The 20,895-nt window shown below is 24.0% G+C and overlaps 1 protein-coding gene across 5 annotated transcripts in view; it reads right to left on the bottom strand.

Annotated features, from left to right (window-relative positions):
• Window positions 1–20,575, bottom strand: part of LOC145843958 (calcium/calmodulin-dependent protein kinase type II subunit alpha-like) — a 54,207-nt gene extending 33,632 nt beyond the window's left edge. For 4 of the 5 annotated variants that reach the window (XM_082951248.1, XM_082951250.1, XM_082951251.1 and 1 more), the window contains exons 1-6: window positions 20,486–20,575; window positions 15,129–15,228; window positions 6,584–6,678; window positions 2,505–2,564; window positions 1,639–1,693; window positions 305–370 (exon numbers count right to left, since the gene is read on the bottom strand). In XM_082951248.1, the coding sequence (XP_082807374.1) occupies window positions 305–370; window positions 1,639–1,693; window positions 2,505–2,564; window positions 6,584–6,678; window positions 15,129–15,199 (347 nt within the window). In that variant the 5' untranslated portion in view covers window positions 15,200–15,228; window positions 20,486–20,575. Of the gene's footprint in view, window positions 1–304; window positions 371–1,638; window positions 1,694–2,504; window positions 2,565–6,583; window positions 6,679–10,002; window positions 10,125–15,128; window positions 15,229–20,485 lie in introns of those variants that run through there. The other variant, XM_082951249.1, reaches the window with a different exon arrangement.
• Window positions 20,576–20,895: the final 320 nt, after the last annotated feature.

Genomic DNA, 20,895 nt, shown 5'->3' with positions numbered 1-20,895 from the left:
TTTTTTATCCCATAAGGAACCTATTGTACTCTCTGACTTGAACTATCTATGATTCAAAAGTTAGTTTGAATCTTAAAATTCTATATGAAGCAAATTATAGCTTCATTAAAACTCTACAAATTAAGGTCAAGTTGTAAAAAAAAGTGATTTACACCACCCCTATGATTTACCCACGCCCTTAAATATTTTTCTTATGTGCATATCATGTCAAAAATTTTGATAAGTGTTTCAAGAGAAAAAGTCTATTTTTATTTAAGATTTACAAACTGTTTAAAGTAACACAGTTCTATTTAAAATACTCTACCTGGCATCTACTTCACTGTAGTACTCTCTAGCTACTATGTCTTCAAAAAGTTCACCGCCAGTAATTCTGTTAAAAAAGGTTACGTAATAATACCTTAATTGTATTTAAATATCAAAATATAGAGATTAATAAATTCTAAAACTCTAAACTTTATAGTTATTTTTTGAAAATATTAAACACTAAATGAATTTAAAATGACTTTTATTGATACTATATTAATAAAAAAATACAGGGTGACCACTGATTTTTTTTCTTCCCAGGTTTTCTCAATTTAAACCAGGTTAATGTTTTATTTTCTCTTTTTAGTAAAACTTAAACTATAAAAATATAAACTTAAAAGTATAAAAAAGTATAAAAAGTTAAACTTGAAGTATAAAAATGTTTTAATTTTTTTTTTTTAATTACTAAAAAGATACTGTTTACGTGTTTTACAATGAACTTAACGCTAAAATATTTTAACTTTTATTTCTATAAAAAGTAATTTATTATATAATCTTTTTTTTTTCATTTTTTGAAATAAAATTGTTCAAAATTCTAGGTTTTTTCTGGTTTTTGTCAAAAAACATCAAATTCTAGGTTTTCAGTTGAAATGGCCCCCTTACAATAATTAACAAATGAAAAATAAATCGAATTATGTAAGTTAATTTTCAATAATTAAACTATTTGACAACTTAGTATTCATGGTAGTATTGTTTTTATTTAAAAATTTATGCATTATAAATCTCGAAAACATAAAAATTAAAATAATAGGAAAAACGCTTTGATCAACAAGAGATAAAATAAAAACTCACTAATTGTAACTTAGTTTTGAAAACTCTTGAAATATTTTTTACATACACAATTGTAATTTAAAAAGTATAGAACTTTAAAAATCACAAACTTAAACATTGTTATATTTATTGAGGGTAAGAATAATACTTACTAATTAATGATAAGTTAAGATACTTTTTTCTTATACAAATTTTTCACACAGAATTATAAAACTTACAGCATGAATTTAACGACTATAAATTAGTAGTACTAGTAATAAAACACTTTATATTTACTATTGTTTATTTAATTTAAAACAATTTTTTTAAATAAAGGTATGTTTTACAAACACTTACAAACTTAGGAAATCCTACTGTAAAAAATAGAAGCTTTATAAACTTTTTTATAAGAAAAATGTGTTTTGCTGCTGTTAAGTTTACTAACAAATCTTGAATACTTAGTAATACATTTCAAGTACCCAACAACAACAAACTTTATAATAAAAATTATAACATATCGAGCATAAAAATTGTTAAAATTAAAGATTACAATATCTATAGTTAAATAATAATAAAAAAACTCACAGATCAAAAACAAGATAGTGAGCTCCACCCTCAGATATACTAGCATGAAGCCGAACTGAAATTTTAATATATTTTCAATTAAACTAAATTTACAAAAAATCAGGACTAAGTTTGGAAAAGTACTTCTATAAGTAAATTAATAACTTGATACACAAAACACTGTAATTGAGAATAAGCTGTCCTAAACAGATCTTTATAATATGGTAATCGTTATGGATGGTTTTTTCAATAACTTAATTTGTTATTATTAATTACTTAATTATATACCTGAAATTGTCAGCAATACAAAATGAACTTTTTTAGGCTTTAATATTAATACATGTACATTTTAAGAAACAGTGCCTCTTGATGATTACGTCTTTATAAGTGAGGGTCATATAACACACTACTTTCTTTTAAAGTTTAATTTTTTTAACCTTCTTCGGAAAACAAAAATTTCAAAATCTAACTAAAAATAAAAATTGTATGTAAAAACGCTAATTACATGCCACACAGCAAAAAATACTGAAAAAAGTTGAATAAATAAAATTCACTATACCTTTAAAGAAAAAAAACTAAAACTATTGACACTTTAATACTTTTTTGTTTACTGGTATTTCTTACTTTTGTGACAGTAACCAAGTGTAAGTAAGTAAACTCAAAATCTTTATTTATTTAAATACATAGTTCAGATAAGTTTACAGAACATGTAGTATGTCAAATTCTATTTTATACATTTTTTTCTTTATTGGTTAAACATTTACCATACTATAATAATTCAGAATCATCACTATTAGTTATTTATTTTAAACATAATTAATAAATAAAAGAATCGGAAGCTTATCAATTTAGGCAAATTAATTTCAGAAGAAATTCTAACAACAAACCAATATTTGGATGTTTCAACATTCTACAAATTCTAGCTTCTTTATCCAACTTTTGTAGCTCTAAAATATTTTTTAATTTCAGTTAGATTAAAATAAAGCTAATTAACATCGTTAAATAAAGGTTACTAAATATTTACAGTATAAACTTATAATTGGTAAAACATTTGTGGACGAGAGTTTGCTAAAAAATGTACTATTTAATTTTTTGAATTCTTTTTAGACTGGAACTTAAGTACTTATTTTAAAACTATCATCGGAAACTTTAAAAATATATTAAATACAATTACTTTAATTTTAGTAACAATTCCGATTTTGAAATTTGCTCAAACATATTTCTAGCATAAACTTTTAACTGGACACAGTGGGCTGAGAGGTGCAAATTTACTTTTTGTTGACCAAAAAATAAATAAAGTTATATTTGTTTGTGAGAGTGGGGTTTCTTCGTTTCAATACTGTTTTTTTTTTTTTCCTTGAAGTATTTTAGAAGTTTTAAAAGCTTAAATACGAAAAATTTTGAAAATTTACAGTTTAAAATTACTCAAAAAGCTCTATAGCTTACATCAAAATTAAGGTAAGTAACTACTACACTTAGATACCTGAAATACTTTTATATAGCTATTCTTTTTACTATTTTTATACAATATTGAAGTTTTAATTTAAAAACAACATAAACTATCAAAAAATAAAAGTACAGGGCACCCTGGCTAATCTGGCCATGTTGGGGAAACTTTTTTTATAAAAATGGCCGGATTAGACTTTGGCCAGATAAGAACAAAACATTTTTTTTCTTTAACTAACGTACCTGTTTTATATTATGCAATGCATATAACAAAACGCAAAATAAATGTAACTTATATTCATTTTTTCAATGAAACTTTATAAACAAATAAAACATAACTTTGATAAAGTTTAATATCGATTTAACAAAACAAAAAACGTAAACAGTTTAATTTATGTCTGTTTTAAGTTTTGTAATGAAAACATTGAGTTTAGCTGAATTAGTTAAACTTAATTCTTGTCTGAAACCGGCCGGGTTTACAAGGACCAGATTAGTTAGGACCGGATAAGCGAGGATGCACTGTACTTAAAAACTTTTGTACTAATTTAAGGGTGCTTTTAGAGAAAATTAAGACTATGTTCAAAGTCATTTTGCTCAAAAGTAAGAATCTCCATACATTTTTCAGGCTCAGATATTTATAACATGGAAGCAAAATATAAACTTATAGACAACTCTTTCTTTGCGAACAAAACTTATTTTAGGTTTTTCAAAGCAGAATCTTACAAATTTTTATGTTTTTTTAATTAAAATTTTTAAAAACTTACTTGTTAAATGACTTATGTTTGTTATTTATAATGTTACTATAAAACACCAAAGTAAAATTGTTGAAAAATAATAGATATCAAAGTAGTTTTTGTTTTTTTTTGTAGTATTAGCTTGCTTTTTCTTGAAAAATTATTTTTAGAATATTCGAGTATTATTTAAAGTAAAAAAAGCAAAAATAGACTTTTTTTTAATTTTGATAACTTCTGAAATACTTAAAAAATAAAACTAATAAAACCTGTTTTTAAACCTGCTCTACACAACAATATATAATTTATATTCAATTGTCAATTTTGATTATTTTAATTCCTTAGTCCAGGGGGTGGCAACCTTTTACAAGTCACAGGACAATTTTCTTATAAAAAGTTGTTTGCAGGCCACAGTTATTTCAAAAAAATTGTAGAAATTAATATAAAATACTATTTTAAAGCAAAATGTGATAAAATAAGCAATAGTAGAGGACTATTAATAAGTAAATAATAAAGATCCTAATTGCAAGCTTTTAGCACAAAAACTTTACTTAATACTGTTTTTAAAAAGGTATATTATGAGCTAAAAACAGCAAAAAATAGATGTTTGATTATTGTAAATAGTTTATATGAAATCAAAATAGTTTTCATAATGAGAAAAATCAGGGTTGCAACTCTACATGGTAACAAAACTAACTTGAATTACATCAAGATAGCCAGAGTCAGCTTGAGTTTAGACCTTTAGGGAAATCAAAAAATTAATTAACTTGAGCAAAAAAATTAAAAATAATGTTAGTCAAGTTAAAATACCTATAAATATTAAAATAATATCAAAAACTGACTTAATCAAGGTTGCTTAATGTTTACTGAAAACTTTTCCAGGTTTAGGAAAGTACAAGTTTTTGTTTAATTTTAATATAAAACTAAGGCCATAGGGAGTCCAACATTATTTTTTACAAAAATTAACATTGACTCCTAAATGAAAGCTTTAAAAATAAAACAACAAGCCAGTTTCTACGGAAGAAAAAAATTTCTTTTAACTTTTGAGATATCGCAATTTTTGTAAAAAGTTTCTGATACAAACGTATGGAATGTAATTTTTTCATTGTCAATTTTATGATAAATTTTAAAGATCACTAAAAATCTATCTTCTCCTTCATTTTTTGAGTTAGAGAGCTCCAAGAAACATTCTTTTAAAGTTTATGAATGCTGGAATTTTAAAAATGTTTAAAAACATAAGCTTTAGATTAAAAAAAGGTAGTTTTTGTTATAAAACTTGTTTTTAAGTTAAAAAAAAGATACATTTTAAAGATTTAAATATAAGTAATAGAGACTTACTGTAAAAATTTGAAAACCATTAGCCTAAATTCTATTGTTGGAAGGAATGATTTCTTATAACTTTGTACAACTACGTCATAATTAGTTTTAAAAATCTTATATCAATATTTTAAATTGTTTAACATTTTATTTAACTTTTTAAAAAGAATCAAAGATAAGATTCGAAAAATTTAAGTTTTACAAAATTTCTGTTAACGAAAAATATATTTATTTTAACTTGTTAGTAGTACTTAAACTAGCATAAGAATTTCTGTTGCAAAATAACCTTTTTTCACGTTCTTAGTTTGCTCCATCTATAAGGAATCTATAGAGCTCACTGACTTTGATTGCTTATATCTTGAAAGTAACTTTGAACTTTGTTTTACGCTTAAAAAATGACTGAAAGCTAAGGTAAAACTCTACAAAAAAAAGTTCAACATGTAATAATCAAGGTAGACCCTACCCCCTTATGGCCTCAAATCTGAGGTAAAAAATTGTCTTAAACAGTATAAAAGTATTAGAAAAGCTACTGTAATGCTATTTTAAAGATGCTTTACAATTAATAAAATTGTAATTGATACGAAAAAAATATGATTGTATATGAAAGATTTTTGCATTTAATAAAAATTTCATCATTTTACAGGCAAATATTGTTTAAAATTTCAGGTTTTTTAGTGACTTTTTTAAAAACTTTAGGTTTTACCAGATTTTTTTTGCCAAAATTCTTCAATTTTTGGCAAATCTGCTTAATAAAAACACAATTTTAAAACTTTTAAGATATATTATTTTCTTTTGACTACAAAAACTAGCCTGAGATTTACCCAAAATATCTAAACTAGTATGAGTTTAAAAAAAATATTTTTCAATAAAGCTTAAGTCAGTCTAAGTTTTTCAAAAAAATCAAAAACTAGCCTTAGTTATCCTGAATAGCCTGAGTGTGTGGCAACCATGAGTAGTATCTTAACAACCTTTGTTAAAAACCATTTAAGTTGTGCTTTCGATTTAACATAATAAAACGTCCGTAGCTAAAATTAAACTAAGCACTTTTAAGATGGTTATAATTAGAAAACAAACAATAAAAAAAAATAACGAACTGTTTTTAGTTCTTAAACAGGAAATTCAACCTTTCAAAAACCTTTAATTCAATCTTTAATTTAAAAATTAATTTTTAACAACTTTATAAATTAAAATTTATTATTTATTTTTGTTGATTTACTAGTTTTTTACAAACAAAACATTTTTATAAAGAACTCTATAAAATTTAAAATGTAAACCGTAAATATATACAATACAAGTAAGTTCGTAAAACTTGTAAACAAATTTTAAGCTATGAATAACTTTTTTTAGGTAAAAAAGCTAAATAAACTAAAGGTTGCAGCTCTAACTGTATCTTAACAGACTAATTAATTTATTTTATGTATTCAATTTCTAGTATATTAATAAACTTCATAAATAAATTAATTTAAATATACCTCTGTTTGACATTTTCTGAGTATCAATTATTTTTGCAGCATAATCTTTTTTAGTTTGTTTATGGATGCATTTCTTCACAATACTAAAAGCTCCTCTAAAAAATAAAGAGATATTAATAAAACTTACTTAAAATATTATAATTACATTCTGTTTAAAGTTCACTATAACTATATATGTAGTACAAGCATAACTGACTTTAAACAAAGCCACAACCTTTATTATTTAACTTATTTAAAACAAAAAACACACAGTAATATCTACCAGCAGTATTATATGTTACTAGAATAGGGGAAAGAAACCTATGACCCATTAAGAAAAAAGCTATGGCAGCAATGTATTTCTAGCTAGAAAACAACTTGTGTAAAATTGGCCTTTTCTATAAAAAAATTTTTTTCAAGTATATTAACTGTTTTTTCAGTACAAATTAGTATATTGGTGGGCAACTTATAGCCTGCAGGTCGGACCTAGCCTGACATTAGGAGTCTCTTGCCAACATCTCATTTTTAAGTATGAAAATAACTTGTGCGAAACAAATAAAATTAAGCTTTTTTATAACAGATATTCTAAGGTGTACTCTTTATTAGATTTTCAATAAAAAATAGTGACTATAAATTGATTACTTCATTGCAATTTTTCTTTAACAAAAAAATAGTTTTTATACTACAGTTTTTTAAAGTTACGTGGTTGCAAAAAACCTTTTCTAGTAAATCTGGTCTACAAACTAAAAAAAAATTCTCACCCTTTACTAGAAATATTATTTTTTTTGTTTAACATGAATAAAAATGTGTGTGGTCAATAAATTAAGTGTTTAGTAAATTGTTGTTAGTGTTATTTCACCAGTCTTAAGTAACTAAGCAAAACTTAACAAAATAAGTAATTTTGTTTAAGTGCAAAAGTCTTAAATTTTAATATTAGTAATAAACTTACACTACAAAATGTACATAAAAATTTAGTTGGATAGAATAATAAATGTATTAGTAGACTTCTGATATTAGAAGTTGATCTTTTAATACTAAACCTAGCTTTTAAATGATATATTCAAAAATTTGTCCCATCTTAGTGTCTAGTCTTAAAATTTTTATATAAAAAATTAAATTTACTAGACATACCTAAAAGCAATGTATGTAAATTTTTTAATTTGATTTTGTTAAAGTATTGAATAAAATATATTAAAAATTTAAACTTTATCAAAATCAAAATCACAGAGTTATTAAAAAAAAATATTTGGTAGTAAATAAAAATGTTATCACTATAAAGCTCATGCAGTACCTTTATCATTATTTAAGAGAGAAGGCTAAATAAATATAGTTGTTCTAAGTTGAATTTTTTAAGAAATAATATCTTTATTTCTTTATTTGTTTGTCTAAATGAAATTTGAGTTTCAAATCTTAGAAGTAGACAACTAGGATAATGATTAGTATTAAGTTTACATTACTTCTTATTATAAAGTGTTATAAATACAATGAAAATTATTTAAATAAGGTTTTGAAAACTTTTTTAGACTATTTTTAATTTAGAAACAACTCTTATATTTTTTTTTTTTTAAACTATAAATATCTAACTTTTTTTTTGATAAGAGTGAATCAAATAAAATAAATTTTTGGAGTAGGAAATTTTATATAATTTATTTAATATATTTTATTTACTAAACTTCTAGTAAAAAAAAGTTAAAAATAGGTTAATAATGTAAAAATAATTTGGATTATAAAGGCATTATTAAAAAATGCTAATCAATGTATTCATATATGTTGTTATACATTTGCTTTTTTTTTTTATTATTCTATTAATTACTGCCAGCAAAAAAACGTAAAAATACATAAGTCTATTTGAAAGTTTTCTTAAATAAATGAGAAGTCAAGTCTTGTAACTTTAAGTTTCAAATTACACTAACAAAACTATGTTTATCTTAACTTACTTCAATATATTTATCTTAAAAAAAGCTTTAAATAAACTCAACAGTTATTTTTCAGCGAATAATATTCAATGAAGAAGTCTAACATATATTTATAGTGGTTCCTAATGCCGGATCCAGCTCGATCTGGCCATAGCTAGTCTAAATTCAGATCAATCAAGACTTTTATTTGAAAAGCAGATTCCAAATTAGGTCCAATTGAATAAAAAGTCTTATCTGTTTTTATCCAGTTTTAATTAAAGACCCAGATCAGACCAAACTTATTTGTAAGTTAAGTTTTGCTGGATCCAAGACTTTAATCTAAAATGAGATCCCACCAGAACAAAATAAAACTTTTTTTTCAATTCGAGATTCGGCCAAGATAGGGCTCAAATCTATTTTTAAAATTAAAGTATTCTTTAATCCAGATCTTGGCAAGCTATGGACAAATCAAGCCAAATTCTGCAGTTGGATTTGTAGAACACTGATCAAAAGTATCATTAAATGTATGAAAACCAACAACAATCACCCAAAGCAGAATGTTGACAACAATAAAACAGAGAAGAAAAATTCCACCTTGCACAATGAAAAAACAAAATAATGTAAGTTATCTAAAAAGTGTGAGTAACAAAATTATATAAAACCATTTATTAACTTGAGGAAAAATTTTGTTTATTTTCTAATTTTACAACCAAAAGCTCTGTAAGACATTTTGAAAAATGTATCTATATTATATTACTAGTTTTCTTAGACTTCACACAACTTTTCAACAGCATGTACAAATATTTAACTTTTAAACATATTATCACTCTAAATCCTAATAATTTACTTTACTTCTAAGATTCTTTAGAAGTACTAAAGTCTTTCAATACACTCTTGAACTACAATGACAACAATTTTTTTTATTGCTTAGTTTAATAATATTTAGATTTTTGAACAATATAAAACTGTTAATAAATATGTTTGGTCAAAGACAAAATTAATTTTATAAAACAAGTAATTTTAGACTTAGACAAGTGTTTTCATCTCAAAACTTAAATCTAAATTAGAAAAAATTTTATGCAGTCCAACAATAGGTGACATTGATGCTTTAGTCCTGTGAAATACAGAACTAGTTTAATTAAAACTTCAAGCACCAAAGTGCTAATTACGAAACTGTGTCTGTTAAAATTTTACACAGATGTTTATTACTGAAATAAGGAAGTCAAAAAATTTGATAAGTATAAAGACAATATTGGTAGACTATGCTTTGTTAAAATTAACAAAAATTAATCATATAAATTGATTTAAGTTTACTTGCATGGTAAAATTGGTTGTAAAAGTTTTAAACATTAACTTAAGTAGTCAAATTACACACTAGAGTACGTGAAAATAAATTTGGACACAGCAATAAAACATCTACTATTTTTTTTTTTCATGGTAGAAAGTATGTAGTTATAAAGGATTTGCGTCTTTATTGTCTTGTAACAAATAAGCTAAAATTATTAGGTCCAATGCTTTAATTAAAACAAAGTAACTAAAACTTACGATCCAAGCTCTTCACCTAATATGTAAATATCAGAAAACACTCGACCATCCACAGCAGCCATATTTAAAACTAGCTATTTTTATATAATAAAGTTTAGAAAGTAAAAAATATTCTGAAACTTTTTTTGGATTGAAAATTGTAAAACATATATAAATTTATATACATCATTTATATAAGTTTTGAAAAAAAAATTATTAGATTTTTAAGGTAAAATATAAAATACTATTAACCTACTACAATACAATATAAAATTCAGTATTTGGAGCTAATATATTGCTTTTTAACTGATCGTAGACACAGAAACTTTTTGAAAAACTTTTGTGATGTTGTTTATAGTACGTTGACATCTAACATTTATGAAAAATATGAAAAAAGTATGAAATGAAAATGACTTTAGTTAAAAATATTCTGTTCTTTTAAGTTAAAGACAGTTTAGTTAAACAGAACTACTAGAGTAAGTAAAACAACAATTAAATTTTCAAAGTTAATTTGCTTGGTCAGTACACCATATTTTTAACACTGTGATCGTTGAGCAAAGTTTTATTGCTAATTGAATTTATTTTAAATATATAACTTGGTGATCATAAATATTATTTACTAAGGTCAATTTCGATCAAGAACTTTTTAAAACAGTAAAAAATCAATCCTCAGCAATACTAGAAGTCAAATTATTATTTTTGTTTTTAAAAACTACTTTTAGAGATATTTTTAACAGATGTTTTTTGTTATAGAAAAAAATCAAAATAAGTATTTTAAGATTGGGTATTAAAGATTTACAATTAAATAGCCTTATTTCAACAACACACAAAGAATCTTATTTAAAACATAATTTTAATTTTTATCTTAATATAGTCTTTTATCTTAGATTTTATATATTCTGTTTTAAAAAATTTTAAAACTCTGCTGTAGTAAAAAACCATTTTTAGTATGAAAACAGTGCCTCATCAAACTTATATAAATTGCTTAAAGTATTATATTAGTCATCATTTTCAAGATTTTGCATACTAGAAATTTAAAATACTACTTGAAAAAAATTTCAGTAATTTTAGTATAAAACTATTGTGTTCTAATTGTTTACTTTTCTTTTAATTCTTAAGTAATAAGAAACCAGATTTATTCAATTATATACTTTAAACATATGCTTATTTCATACTCATGCATGAAAATATTGTTTACTATAAAGTAAAATATGTTATTTTTCGAGCTTGTGGCCTAAAAAATTTATACTGAAGATACCAAAAAGATACAAAGCAATTAAAATGTTAAACAAAAGGTTAAAACCGTTTTATAAATGAAAAATGGATACTTTTATTTAAAAGTATTGCTCAATGATATCAGTTATAAAAAATTTAAAGTAAGTCTATATTGAAAATCTGGCTTATTAAACACAAGAGCAATATTGAACACTGTATTGTAAAGGTTAAACATAAACATAAACATAAAGCTTGCTCTTTTGCCTAGAAAAATCATTAAACGATATATTTATATATATATATTAACTACTAAATAGTACTGTGTACAATTGCTTAGTAGTTTCGCTGTAAGTTAAAACAATCACTTATAAGTAACAAAATAAATAAATCAACTAAAAAATATTGTTGATTAACTATCTAAAATATTTCAATTTGACTTCTACTGACCAAGGCAGCTGAAAAATCATTTAAAATCCTCACAGTTAATGTGGCAATAGTGTTATTAGCAAACAACTTAATAGCAAATGACAATTCAAATTCTTAAAAAAATAGATATAAGAGACCATATCTCAAAAAATAATATATATTTGAAAAAATAAAAAATACGTATGTAGGTCTTATTAATATCTACAAGACAAATATCAAATATTTATATCTTATTAATATTTTTTTTGTGGAATTACTTAAAACTACTATATTTTAAAATTGATTTTAGCGCAATCTCAAAAATGTTTAAGATTTTGCAAAAAATTAAAATTGAATTGCAGATGTTCATAAGACCTACATACGCAGTTTTTATTTATTTTAAATACACATTACTTTTAGAAATGTGGCCCTTTAAACATCTCTTTAAGACTTAAACTCTCGGAATTTGACTTGTCCGAATTTGAATAGTCGTGCATTCAACCAAAACTATAAAATGATACAAAGCAATAACCAGAGTTACCTGATAGTTTTAAAAAATACTTTTTTTTTGTAAACTTTTAGTTTAAAATTAAGTTTGAAGTAAAAAACTTTCTCAAATAGTATAAAAATATAGAAAAATATTGTAATGCTACTTTAAATATGCTTTAATATTTAAAATGTGCTTTAAAATTATTAATAAATTTCTAAATTATGCAAAAAATATCCATATGATAGATTTTTCGTATCTAATCAAAATTTCATCATTATATATCTAAAAATGTTAAAATTCAAGGTTTTTGTGATTATTTTTAATTCCAGGTTTTTTTCAAAACCTCTCAAATTCCAGGATTTTTTCAGGTTTTAACTTAAATTTTCTAATTTCAGGTTTTTCCAGGATTTCTGGCAACCATGATTAATAAAAGAAAATTTATTTTATTTTATAGAATAACACTATTAAAAAAATTAAGTCAAGATGTTTCAATTATATAAATCTAATGAAAAAAAAGGTTTGAATCAGTAGTTAAAATATATCTTAAGCAAAAATATTGAAGTAACTAGGTTGCCTAACTCTTGCAATATTTTTGTCTAAATCTTATCAATAAACAAATTTTTTTTTAACCTACTTACTATAAATATTTTAAATTACAGTAACCTTTCGCTTATTTACGCACATTGCGTCCACTGATAAAATGCGTAAAGATACGAGAGATCGTAAAGATACGAGAGGTACCAAATATACTTACTATAATGACTGTTTTTTGTTATTGCTTTTACTTAAAAGCAGACTGGGGCCTTTCCCACTTTTAAAAATTTGTTTACTTTATTTATAAATATGAAAACGCTTGCTGGGCAAAGTAAGTGTTACAGAAGAAGAACTTAAACTAAAAAAAACGTCAAATGAAAATTAGTCATATGTTTAGTAAAAAACAATTAAGATTTGTGTTAAGTATAAGCTCTATACTTATTAAGTATCACTGCTACTTTTTGCTTGGAAGTTTCATAAGATTTCTTTTTTAGATGTTTATTCATATATAGGGCAAGAGTTCTGTATTATTTCATTGTGTTTTAAACTCTCATTATTTCATTATACTTTCATTATTCAACACAGTATTTATTTTGGCCATCATCAACAAAGTTGAGATGTTTTATGCCATCGAATATAAACAATGAACTTCACCGCACGATCTACAACAACAGCATCCGAGACAATCCTACGACCGGTTTCGTCCTAATTAGGACGAAACCTGGAACTGTTCCTGCCTGATGAGTCCTAATTAGGACGAAACCGGTCGTAGGATTGTCTCGGATGCTGTTGTTGTTGATCGTGCGGTAAAGTTAATTGTTTATATTATTATTTATTATTCAACACAGTATATTTTCTTTCACAATTTTAATTTAATCTCTTATTATTAACAAAATTTCTGATATAATGAGGTCTAACTAAATGTTTATCACTTAGTCAAGAAACATAAGTTTACAAAGTCTAAAGATATAGAGAGATGAGTTAGCATTTAAAAACATATTTTAAATTAAAAATATACAATAAAACTAATTAGTGCAATATTTAAAAAAAATAAAATCTTTATTTTTGAATTCTAAAATGCAAACTAAACGAGAGTGCGTAACTAAACGAGTGCGTAAAGATGCAAGAGGTTACTGTAATACTAAAAACAATTATATTAAGGTCTTTTAACATTTAAAATTATACAATTTTACTCACATTTAAAACTGCTGGTGAATTTTAAATTACAAATTACAAATACTTTTTATGATAGATAATATTTTGTTTATATTATAAAATTAAGTCCATCAAAATACAAAAACATACTAGTACTTAACAAAATTACAAATTCATACTTGTAACTTTACTAAATATTTTTTTATGTAATTTTTTCTATGTAAACTTTTTTATAGAAAAAGACTTACACAATAACCTGAAATTCTTTTGTGCAAAATCTTTAAATTTAAACTGGTAAACTACTTTGATTAAAATAACAATTAACAAACAAAACAATAAAAATTTCTACTTAAGATAGTTGTACTTTATTTTGCACATAAACAAAACAATTATGAAAAACAAAACTGTAGTTAGTAATCTATTTTAGTAAAAATGCTTAAGGAATTCTTGTATAAAATTATTTTATAAAAATTTTAAACTTTTAAAATGTATTAAAAACTTCATTTCTAACAAGAAATATAAGAAAATATTTCATTTTAATTAAGTTACAGGAAAGTTCTATATGGGTTTTTCACATAGAATTTATAATCACTAATATTTGTTTCTTTATGATGAGTTTTATAAAATGTTAAACTAAAATTTTTGTAATAGCTTTATAAGTAACTATATAAACCACAAAAGTTAATAGAAAGTATAGATATATATTAAGATTTTATTTTTGCTAGCTTTAAACTTTTCCTTTATTTAAACCTGTATTTTCTTATATGTCATTTTAACTTAACATTATTCTAAAATATCATAGTTAAAGAGCAATGTGTAACTTGAGTATTAGAATGAATATTGTACTACAGTTTCAGTTAACAGTAACTACAGCTAAACTTTAAATAAAAACTATTTTAATATACTAAAACTGATAAATATAGCAGCTAAGCTTTTACTTCATAAACAAAACACTTGAACAACTTTGAAAAACATGAACATTTTTTAAGGAAAATTATCCAACTAATGAAAGATTCTCAACTATCAAAGAATTTTTGGTCTACTGGAAGCTTGAAACTACTTATAATATCTTTAAAAAATATTAAACTTTTAGATTGATATAAAACTTTAATAAAATAACTAAATGTTTAACAAAAATCAAGATCAAAGCTTATAACACCTGTTTTATTAAATATTTCACAGAAAATCAATATATTATTATTTTTTTATGTTTTTATAAAATATAAAATTCATGCATATCATGCTATATTAATTTAAATTCTATATAAACTAAAAAACACCTGCAAAATAAAACTGAAGCAACTTAAAACTGATTAGAATTAAAATTGTACATAACTATTTTACTCACTTGCCTAACTTTGGACCTAGAATATATTGATCAGAAAAGGCATGATCTTCACTAACAACTGCTGTCTCCATTTTTATAACTTCACAATTAAGGCTCTGTACTAAAAAAGTAGAAAAAATTATTTTCTAATACTAGAAAACAATCAAAAATCTAAAAATAACAGCACATATTTATGCTGAATGTGAAAAGAATAAAAAATTATATTAATTTAATAATTATTTTTACAAATAACAATATATTTACTGTTTTAGATGTTACAATTAATTGCATAGCTAAATTTGACTAAGGGTATAGTACAAAAAGTCTATAAGTCTGTAATATCAGATATAATGTTTAAGGCATTAAATTGTAAACTTAACCAAAACTACTATTTTTGTAAGCAAATAGTTTATTTGTTAAACAGCTTATTGATGCCCATAAAATATGTACAGCTCTACATTTAAGTTTGTATACATCCACAATTTGATGTTAAAATAAATGTTTTTTAGAATTTTCTTTTTTTTTAATTTATCTATTCCAAATAAATCAGATCCTTCTGAATACTATAAAAAGTGGTTTAGGGAAGCATTTTTAATGTTTTCTATTGTTAACTGTAAATCAGGGTTTCCAAAACTCACTGACTTAAGGGCATAGGTGGGTTCAACATTTTTTTTTACTATAAACAACATTGGATCTTATATGAAAGCTTGAAGTACAAACTACAAGCCAGTTTTTACAGAATGAAAAACTTTCATTTAACTTTTGAGATATTGCAATTTAAAAAAAAAGTTTGCAATATAAATGAATAACCGCAAATTTTTGGGGTCAATTTTCTTGGAATTTTAAAAAAACACTAAAAATCTATCTTCTCCTTCATTTTTTGAGATAGAGACCTCAAAATTTCAGGAAACGTTCCTTTTATAGTTTAAAAGACTTTGAATGCTGCAATTATAAAAATATTTAAAAATGAAAATTTTAGATGAAAAAAACAAAAAAATAGATGGTTTATTTTAATAAAAATAGCTAAAAGTTTTATTCTTTAAAATTAAAAAAATTCCTGCATTCAATCTTTTTAAAATTCAACAATAGACTTTCTGTGAAAATTTGAAGAAGATTGCTTAAAAAATGAAGAAGATAGATTTTTATAGAAAATGGTATTTGTTGCGTTTTTAGTTTTTGCCTTCCATTAGGAACCTATTGAGGTCACCTACTTTGATCGCTCATATCTCAAAAACTACTTTGAATTTTTTCAAGGCGTTAAAAATTTCTGATATCTAAGATAAAACTCTATAAAATAAGATCAAATTGTAAAAATCAAAGTGGACCCCCCTCCCTATGCCCTAAATATCCAAATTTTAAGGTTAGAAAATGTAAATTTACCTCTTCATTGAATGTAATTTCTACTAAATATTTTAACAGCAACTATATCTTGTAGTTTTTTATCACATTTAAACGTTCAAAAAGATTCATAGAAAAAACAAGAAAGAATATCAGAGCAGTTTTCTCGGAACAAAACTTAAGAATTAAGATTGAATTAGACAGCAGCAAAATAGATTTCCTGGATATTTCACTTGATCTAAAAAAATGATATATACCATCCCTACAAAAAATCTAACGCAAAAAAAATAAAAAATATAAACTCCAACCATCCACCAAGTGTCAAAAGAGAACTACATAATATGATACAAAATAGATTATCTACCCTGTCAAAAAACAAAAATATGTTTAACAAATACAAAGAACCGTACAAAGAAGCGTTAAAAAACAGTGGCTTTAATAAAGCCCTAGAATACTCAAACCAAAAAGATGGCATAGCTGACAAAAAAAAGAAAAAGAAGAAGAAAAAAGAAAGTATTATACTACAACCCTCCATTTAGCTCAACTTTAAAAACCAAATTTAATTTTTAATCAAAATAGATTACATACTACTTTTCATATTAAAGCGCTTTACAGCTTTCCCAAACATAAAGACTAAACTTTACAATAGAAATAAAATAGCTTTCTTAATCTTCATATATATTGTAACTGATTATTGAATGTACTTTGTTCAATCATTGGCAATGGTAAAATAAATTTGAACCAGTTATTCTTTCCATTAAAGTAAGTGGTTTGTTTATATTATGATTTGTTGTGTATTTTAGTGTACTTTACTTAATTTAGACTTAATAATTACAAATATTATATAGTTTTATAACAGCCAGATTTAACATTAATGTTTTACCTATTTTAACTATTAACCTGTAAAATCTGTAGAAATTATTTTATTTTAATTTTAATGAAAACATGTATACCCCTACTTTATTCTATGCTTCTATTCTTACATTACAGTAATTATCTTTTTACAGAACCCAGTTGAAGTGCGTTGATTTGTTAATACACAGAAACATATGTTGGTACAATAAAGGAAGATTATTGTATAATTTGTTTTTATTTATATTCCAGTGAACTTTTGTTAGCAAATGATTAAATCTATATTTTGAACAGTTTTAAAAGTATATAAATTTGTTTTTCAATCTTATTAGTATCTACAAGCAATTTTTTATTTTTTGCAAACATAAAATATTTATTGTGATATGGCTAAAATAAGTTTTTAAATATAGTTATTTATAATAATTTTTATTATTTTTTTTTTTAATTTTGTAAACAGGAAAAAATGCCTTGTAGATATTAATCAGAGGTGGGTATCACTTTTGCAGGAGCGTCACTTTTGCACGAGTGTCACTTTTGCACAAAGGGACACTTTTGCATAAGGGGACACTTCTGCACAAGCAACACTTAAGCACAAGAGGACACTTTTGCACCGCGCCACTTTTTCACAAGCGTCACTTTTGCACAAGGAGACACTTTGGCACGCAGGGTCACTTTTGCACAAGGTAACACTTTTACAAGGCGTCACTTTTTACGGAAGGTCACTTTTGCACAAAGCGACACTTTTTGCACAGCGTCACTTTTGCACAAGGAGATACTTTTGCATGGTTGTCACTTTTGCACGCAGGGTCATTTTAGCACGGTGTCACTTTTTTACGATGACTTTTTTGCACGGAACATCAATTTTGCATTTTGGTTAAAAGTTTTTTAGCTAGTACCAAATCTGTAACATATAAAAGAAACTGAAAACTAAAATTTTATAACATACTTTTATTTAAGTTAAAAAATTAAAGATTAAAATCTTAAACAGTAAAAGTTAATGTTAGAAACAAACTAACAAGAGATAAAATAAAATTATTAACAAAAGATTCATACAAGGGACAAAAAATTTAATTTATTTAGAAACTAGGATAAAAAAATACTTTAAGTGTAAGTAAATTGTTCTAGTTTATTTTGAACTTTAATATGTTAATCAACAACTATGCCTATTTATACATTTTACTATATGGTTACAAGTTTATTGTCCATATGAAGGACCTAGGCATCAAAACCTAGACCACTTAAAGTGAATGACACATAAAAAAAATAAACACAAATAGTTTATTTATTGAAACAAAGATAAAAATTTAATTTGATATAAAATTTATAGGTTAACATAAAAAGCAAAATTTTAACCACTAACTTATATTTATTAACGCTTTGATGTAGAACAATCAACATCCTATATTTAAATGCATTGACTAACAACAAAAATAAAAACCTAACGCTGGAATGACATTAACAAAAGACTGGCAAGATGAATAATCATTAAATACATTAAAAAATTACTCATTATTAATAGAGTAAAGGTGCTGCTAATAAAATTTAACTATAAACTAAGCTAAATCTTAAAATTAAATCAACGGTTGATAAAAAATACTTATTAATTTTACTAACACAAACATAATTCAGATTAAACTTTTTTAACTTTAATCAAAATCCTTAAAATTTTTGTAAGAAACTAATTCATTTGGTAGTTTGTTCGATATTTCAACTGACCAATAAAAAAGAATTCTGCCAAGACTCATTATTGAAGTATTGCAGCAGTTGAAGACTAATATTGTATATTTTTTTTGAACATAAGTTCAAACTTCCAAACGTTACTCTCTCGTTGGCTTATCATGATCATGCAACATTATAGTAATGAAATAATCCAAGTTTAAATCATGAAAAATGCGATATCTTATTGCTCTTTTTATTTTCACACTAAATTTAAAAAAATAAATAAATAAACATCAAGTAAAATTTGAAAAACCTTAACACTTCATAAATTAACTAAATCATTTTTTTTATTTAACAATTGTTTAAAATCAAAATAAATAAAAAATATATTTTTAACAACTATATAATGCTAACTTTAACATCAAGAGATATAAGTAAAAAATGATACTCAAGATTCGTGTTTTAAAGCCTTACTAAATAAAGTTTATCTTTCTGTTTAAAAATTAACAAGATTCAGATTATTTTTATTTAAAGTATTCAAAATTGTTTTTATTCAAAGTTAAAAAATGTGTATTCATCTAGTTTATTTAAATTAAGATTATAAATATAAATTAATGAATTGTGGTACAATATTATGTAGTTCTACTTAAACTTCAAACAAACACTTTTATTTAAGAAATTTATTTAAGCACTTACAAGGTCTTTGACCAAAACTTAGTTTGTAAAGTAAATTTTTAAAAGAATAATTTATAAAAACTTTACATTAAAATTTCATTAAAAAACTACCACATTTTATTCATTCAAAACAACTTTTGTTTAAAAGCAAATATTATTTAAGTTGATAAAAAAATATATATAAATTTTTATTTAAGAAATTAAAAATTATAAGTGTTTAAAAGTGAAGTTTTGTTCAAAATTGACTGATTGTTTAAAATTTTTGCAGTTCATAAGTATATCTGTGAAAATATAATGCCGTGCAAACGTTTTGACGTGTAAAAATGTTGCCGTGCAAAAGTGATGCTGTGCAAAAATGACCATGTGTGCAAAAGTGTCCCCTTGTGCAAAAGTGACCCTGCGTGCAAAATTGACGCCGTGCAAAAGTGTTTCCTTGTGCTAAAGTGATGCTCGTGCAAAAGTGTCTTTGTGCAAAAGTGACGCTTGTGCAAAAGTGACCCGTTCCCACATAAAATGTTTAAAATCTTAACTATTTGAAAATACTAGTAAAACTGAAAGCAAAATCTTAATAAGTAATCCAGTTCTTTAATTTTTAGTAAAATAATTTAAATACAAATCTAAATCCTGTTTTTATTAGCAATGAAAAACATTGTCTTATATTGTGAAGCTAACATGAATGACAAAATATTTTTTACTTAAGAGACTAAAAACAAAGAACTAAGTAAAATCAGTAGTTAACTTGTCTTAATAATAGAAAAACATATTTAAACGGATGTAAATAAGTTACTTAGTCAAACAGTTCCAGTTAAAATAATTAAGTTAAAAATTAAATTTATATCAAAAACAAAACATACTTTTGAAAACAAACTATAGAAGGTGTGAACTATTATTTTAGAACTAGATGAAAAAAAGCAGCTTGTAAAACTGCAGTTTTTCTAAAGTCTGAAAAAAAAACTTATGTGAATTGGTTTACAGTTTCCAGACTTAAAAATGAAACCCTTTAAGTTGTATAATCATTCAAAAAAAAAAATTCAACACTTTTGATTGCATAATTTTAAATGAAGAATTTCACTTTTCAATTTGTGCAACTTTCCTAGTTATAAAGTTTTTATTTAGTTTATAAAAAAATTCCTACAAAAAAAAAATATAAAACTACGTAACTTTTGATGTAGTTCTTTGAAAAATATGAATTAAACTTTACTTGATATCAAAAATTAACATATATATGAATTTATTTTAATGAAAAACCATATTCTTTTTTTTT

Source organism: Thalia democratica, chromosome 9, assembly GCF_965202585.1.
Source record: "Thalia democratica chromosome 9, ktThaDemo2.hap1.1, whole genome shotgun sequence".
Taxonomy (NCBI): domain Eukaryota; kingdom Metazoa; phylum Chordata; class Thaliacea; order Salpida; family Salpidae; genus Thalia; species Thalia democratica.
Note: the sequence above shows the minus strand (reverse complement) of the source record. Positions and strands in the feature narration are given on the sequence as shown.